This window comes from Podarcis erhardii, assembly GCF_964252035.2.
Source record: "Podarcis erhardii genome assembly, chromosome: 8".
Classification (NCBI taxonomy): domain Eukaryota; kingdom Metazoa; phylum Chordata; class Lepidosauria; order Squamata; family Lacertidae; genus Podarcis; species Podarcis erhardii.
The window spans coordinates 90,061,559-90,067,969 of record NC_138499.1 but is presented as its reverse complement, the minus strand read 5'-3'; the positions used below and the strand labels follow the sequence as shown (position 1 = coordinate 90,067,969).

Genomic DNA, 6,411 nt, shown 5'->3' with positions numbered 1-6,411 from the left:
ACTTTCTTTTACGATTGTTAATATTTGATAGCACTCTATTAACTTGGTTCTTATATGTTTTGATTTCTGAAGATTTATATTTGGGATAAATGAAGATATACATACAGAGAGGTGATGGATCGAAGAGAGGGACCTGTGTGAGAGACAGGCCAGAATGAATTTTCCTCAGGGTGTGAGGCTAAGGAAGGGGGAAGCACTCCCTGCTGAGAGCTGGGAAAACTCACTTCTTTGTCTGTGGATTGAAGATTCAGATATAATTATGATAGAGGACTATATACACATAATTCTGTGCTTTATTATGTGTCTTTTCTTGTTCTTCTCTCTCATCTCTTTGATTCTATTTGTTCTAGATACTATTTTATTGTATTGTGAAAACTAATAAAAATCTTTGTGGGGGGAAAAAGAATTCCCTCAAAACAGAGCTCTGTCCTCTGCAAAACAGGATACAGTACCTGGCCACCCTAGCTGCTGCCCAGTCACATCCAGTTTGCCGTGGTTTCTATGAGCAGACCATCCAGAAGGCTGGAGGTGGGGGGGGGGTGTCCCTCTTTAAAGACGGCTGGCACCTGTCCATGTGATGATGGGTTCACCACTCTTGGTCCAACTTCTCTTCAGTTAGCTTTCATCAGCCAGGAAAGGCAAAGTTCCAGGCAATGTGGTTGAATACATTTGTGCAAGTATCCTGTCCACATCATCAGGCTGCATTAACTAGAAACGGCCCCATAACACTGGACCACGCACTGCATTAGACACCTTGGCTGGATTTACTGTAATAGCAGCATCTTAAGTCACTATGAGGTCAAGCAACTGTCCTCAGAATGCCTTGCAAGCTGCTTGCAAATCATCACCATGTGTTCCTGGTGCCCATCATTTCCAGACCACTTGCAACCACTCTGCCGAGACAACTCCTTGGTGATGCATGCTATGATTCCTTCACTGCCTCCTTAGCTTAATCTGTATACAGCCCTTCATACATGGATCTCAGGGCAGTTCACAGCATAAAAACACATGACAAAACCAGAAATATGTAATAAAAACATCAACAAAACACACTAGTAACTCCCCTCCCCACGCCCGATTGAGGTGCTAAAGATGTGGGATATAGGGGTGATGAAAGCTTAGGAACACTTCTGTTCCTCTTTTATTGAGATTTTGCTATGTTATGTTGTTTTGATTATTTTGTACATTTTCTTCTATTAACAGGTGTTTTGGGGGCGATTTGAGCTGAAAAGCAGCACAGTATATAAAAACCCCATAATAATAATGTTCCAATAGATATCAAATTTTAATAGGTCACAAAAAACTCAAATTCAGTGAGGCAGTCTAGAAAACCCATTGATTTTTCAAAGCAACTGCTGATAACATATCTGTTATTTCAGACTGGGTTTCATGTGAGTTTAGAAAATATAAAACATACTGACATTTTATGTATCTTGATAACTTTTGCTCAGAATCATTTATTTTTCTGATCTAGTAGTATCATCAAAATATGACTGTATGTAATTATGCAGGCGAGTTGACAGTGGCACAAAGTTTGGTTTATAAGTTGTCGTCATGTTGAAAGTAAAGCCTTTCTCTGCTGTTCTAAACATAACAACTTTCCTCCGTCCATCTTCTGAAACATATTTGGTCAATCCAGTTGCATTCTCTAAATGCAGAAAAAAGAAAAGAAAAGGCAAAAGTCCCACTTCATAAGAGGTTCCTAAGAGAAAAAACTACAGTATTTGTTTTTTGCTATTCATCATTTTTTGAAGCATAGTGATGGATGAGACAATATATTTAAAAAACGAATGAATTATTTTACACATATTTAACTTACACAAGGACACTTCAAAGTGCATTGCCAAAGCACTAATGATTGCTGCCATCAAGCTCTGCACAAAAACCTTACTTTGAAATATAGGGAGTTATCACTAAGTTGGTCCCAGACAATAAACAATTCAAAAATTAATAATTCAAGCGCATTTAAGTTGACACCCATTAGCTAGTGTGGCAATGGGCAGATGGTCTGCACAACTTCAGAGCTTGCAGACCTTTACCTTCAGGCGTACCCCGCCCCCTGCCCCAGTCAAAGAGCTTTGGGAAGCTGCTTCTCCTGTTACAGAAGAAAGCATCAGGACATTTACAGCATCAATATATTCTCTCCCTGCTCAGAGGCAAGCGGGCCCCGTCCCCACGCGAAGGCCAAGGCTCCTACCGAGCACCCGCTCCTCCTCGGTCTTCTCCCTCTCCTCCTTCGCCGCCTTCTCCTTCGCCACGCGGGAATACGTGTAGATGTAGATGGAACCCAGGATCGTCCACACGCCGAAGGTGTACACCATGGCGGGCCGGCTGCTCACGGCCTTCCAGGCCCGCCACAGATTCATCCCGCGCCACCTCTGCTTCTTGGAAGGGCTCCTTCCAGTGGCCGGAACTTGGGAGACGGGGAGACGGGCAGGGGGGAGGACCAGGCCCGCGCTCCCCGCTACGCACTTCCGCTCCCACTTCCTGTCCTTTTATTCGCCCCTCTGGCCTCCCTCGCTCGTTGGTCCCTCGGACTTGACTCCGCCCCTTCGCGTGCCGGGCGAAATGCTTCATTCCCATTGGCCGCGCCTGGAGCCAATCGCTCGCCTTTCCCTGCGACCCGGACGCGGCCGAGATGATGTTCGGATCCCCAGTAATCATAATTTTTCTTCTGTTTTTATATCGCCCTTTATCCGAAAATTTCAAGGCGGTTCCCAGCATAAAATACCGCAAAGTACATAATAAAAGCACAAACAAACCGAACCAAGAACTCCTCCTCCTCCTCCTGCAAATACACTTGACAGGACACAGCGGCGCCTCTGAAGGCTCGTGGTCTTTTAAATAAACCTATTGACGGGGCTGCGCGGGGGAATTTTTGGTTGTAAGCCGTTTGGGGTTGCCTTGGGCAAGATAAAAAGCGGCCAACGAATTTAATAGTAGTAATAAATTGTTACGATATGGATGCAATGCAGCTGCAAAGTGCTAGCTTGAAAAGTAAACATAATGGGAATGTTGGGACTGCCCGTGGGAATCAGAGGGACAGTCTATTCACAGTGCGAAGCACCGGAATTAGCTCAGAGTGTAATATGAGTTCTTCCGTTTATTCCTATCCAGGAAGTGTTTGTCACTAGACTGCTGGAGCTTGAAGAGAGCAGTCACGTTTTTGTAATGCTGCAAAGACAGAAATAAAGGCATGCAAATACGTTTCTGTTTATCTCTTTGGGGGGGGGGCATGAAAGAGGGGTGTGTTCTTCTCACGTTTGAGAAGAATCGCCGATCGAGACCTTGCCTGTGCCTGCTGGGGAATGCAGCCAGGGAGGTCAACAGGGAATCAAGCCGGGTGCCTAGGATCGTTGCCAGTTCCTCCTGATAAAGGGCTTGGTATCCCGACATAAATGTCGGCGCGGAAGGTTTTAATGGCAGCTGCGGTTAAGCAGCACCGCGCCTGGCCCCATATGGCAGAAGCAAAAACAAAAGAAAACTGCAGATAAGGGTCTCGTTTCCTGGGGAGAATATAGTTGTCAGGGAATAAAAGTTCTGAAAGCATTTCTAAGAAAACTAATCCAAATGTCCGCACCTAAATGTCGACACACTGTTGTTTCCACCCCACTTAAGCCTCGCTCATGCAAAAACATCTGGGTTAGGGTGGGCCCTCACAGGGCTCTTGCAAGAACTTGCTAGCTGCTGCCACATCTTACTTCTCTGGTGCTCCTGCGGCAGGTGGTGTCCACCCACCCCGCTGCTGGAGAAGTGAGAAGCAGCATCTTGTGGGGCTCTACAAGATCTCACTGCAAGCCACAGCTGTTGCTTCTTGCTTCTGTTGAGGTAAGGTGGGAGCAGGTGGGGCACCCATGGGGTGTTGCCCCTGGAATTTTGCCGCCCAAGGCAGCTGCCTCAGTCCGCCTCATGGACAGGCTGGCCGTATTACAGGTGTGCACCGGGGTCAAGACAGCTCAAACAAACTTACAGTGGAGGAAAGTGTTTTGCAGCAAACTGTGGAGTCAGTGTCAGAGGACTGTGAAAGCCACCGAGGAGAGAGGATTAACAACAGTGCAATCTTAACCAGTCTATTCAGAAATAGGTCAATGGGGTTTCTCTTAAGGCAGCAATCCTAACTCAAGTTGCTTCTTTGTGTAGCCACTTTTGGGATTGAAATGCTAACAAGCAGCTGCCTCCCAATCAAGTAAATAAATAAAAATACTCAACAGACTTATCAATTGTGTTGAAGATAAATTATCAATTGTGTTGAAGATAACTCGGTCCTGCCCCCCTAAAATAAATCCTGGCTATGCCCGTGCCCACCCCCCTTTTTTTCTTCTTTCACTCCCAAGTAGGAAATCAGTTGGGTTGCACAAGATTGTGCAGTTGGGTTGCGCAACAACAACTTTCAAGGACAGGTCTATTCTCCCCCACTCCCTTAAAATACATACACAGTGATGCAGTTTGAACTTTAGGGTTGTTAAGTAATCACTAATCACTCCCTCACATTGTCATATTCTGGCAGCAGTTGTAGGAGAAAGTGGGGCAGGAGAAGGTTAGAGTCTACTGACACGTCTGTTGCCTGAGCAGCCTCTCTTTCCGCTGCATCCTGCACAACAGCCAGTGTGGTAGCCTACCTTGTGGATGTAGCCTACCATGATTTCAGCAAGGCATTTGACAAGGTGCCCCATGATATTCTTGTAAAGAAGCTGGTAAAATGCGGTCTTGACTATGCTACCACTCAGTGGATTTGTAACTGGCTGACTGACCGAACCCAAAGGGTACTCATCAATGGTTCCTCTTCATCCTGGAGAAGAGTGACTAGTGGGGTGCCACAGGGTTCTGTCTTGGGCCCGGTCTTATTCAACATCTTTATCAACGACTTGGATGATGGACTCAAGGGCATCCTGATCAAATTTGCAGATGACACCAAACTGGGAGGGGTGGCTAACACCCCAGAGGACAGGATCACACTTCATAACGACCTTGACAGATTAGAGAACTGGGCCAAAACAAACAAGATGAATTTTAATAGGGAGAAATGTAAAGTATTGCACTTGGGCAAAAAAAAATGAGAGGCACAAATACAAGATGGGTGACACCTGGCTTGAGAGCAGTACATGTGAAAAGGATCTAGGAGTCTTGGTTGACCACAAACTTGACATGAGCCAACAGTGTGATGCGGCAGCTAAAAAAGCCAATGCAATTCTGGGCTGCATCAATAGGAGTATTGCATCTAGATCAAGGGAAGTAATAGTGCCACTGTATTCTGCTCTGGTCAGACCTCACCTGGAGTACTGTGTCCAGTTCTGGGCACCACAGTTCAAGAAGGACACTGACAAACTGGAACGTGTCCAGAGGAGGGCAACCAAAATGGTCAAAGGCCTGGAAACGATGCCTTATGAAGAACGGCTAAGGGAGCTGGGCATGTTTAGCCTGGAGAAGAGGAGGTTAAGGGGTGATATGATAGCCATGTTCAAATATATAAAAGGATGTCAGAGGAGGGAGAAAGGTTGTTTTCTGCTGCTCCAGAGAAGCGGACACGGAGCAATGGTTCCAAACTACAAGAAAAAAGATTCCACCTAAACATTAGGAAGAACTTCCTGACAGTAAGAGCTGTTCGACAGTGGAATTTGCTGCCAAGGAGTGTGGTGGAGTCTCCTTCTTTGGAGGTCTTTAAGCAGAGGCTTGACAACCATATGTCAGGAGTGCTCTGATGGTGTTTCTTGCTTGGCAGGGGGTTGGACTTGATGGCCCTTGTGGTCTCTTCCAACTCTATGATTCTATGATTCTATGGTGTAGTGGTTAAGAGTGGTAGTTTCGTTATCTGGGGAACCGGGTTCGTGTCTCCGCTCCTCCACCTGCAGCTGCTAGGTGACCTTGGGCTAGTCACACTTCTTTGAAGTCTCTCAGCCCCACTCACCTCACAGAGTGTTTGTTGTGAGGAAGGGAAAGGAGAATGTTAGCCGCTTTGAGACTCCTTCAGGTAGTAATCAAGCGGGATATCAAATCCAAACTCCTCCTCCTCCTCCTCCTCCTCTTCTTCTTCTTTTCAGAGTGCCCGGACTCTCCCTCCTCCCAAGCCCTGGCTCCTGCCTTGTGGGTGGCATGACAACCCATAAATCACTGGTCCTCTCTCCTGGGTCACTTCCCTGGTCCCCTGCCTTTGCCACACACACTTCAGAGCCCTGCCAGTCCCTGACAGCTGTCCTGAAAGTTCAGACTCAAGGAGAAATTATTTGGAATATCTGAGCCTAATTCCTCCCAATATTCCCATTAAAGTTCAGACATGCCTTAAGTATGAATGCTTGAACAATTATAAGAAAACTGATTAAATATGATACTGAACAAAACTAACATAAAAAACCTCACCACATAGGAGCTCAGGAATGACAATTTTGCACTCAGTAGTGACTCTTGACGAAGGGT

The 6,411-nt window shown here is 46.0% G+C and overlaps 1 protein-coding gene across 1 annotated transcript; it reads right to left on the bottom strand.

The window, feature by feature from the left end:
* Positions 1–1,422: 1,422 nt before the first annotated feature.
* On the bottom strand, positions 1,423–2,415 carry LOC309347935 (uncharacterized protein). Its single transcript, XM_081872928.1, has 2 exons — positions 2,198–2,415; positions 1,423–1,648 (listed from the first exon to the last, which is right to left on the bottom strand). Exons 1-2 carry the CDS (start codon positions 2,364–2,366, stop codon positions 1,458–1,460), a joined length of 360 nt encoding a protein of 119 aa, XP_081729054.1. The 5' UTR covers positions 2,367–2,415; the 3' UTR covers positions 1,423–1,457.
* Between the last annotated feature and the right edge of the window lie 3,996 nt (positions 2,416–6,411).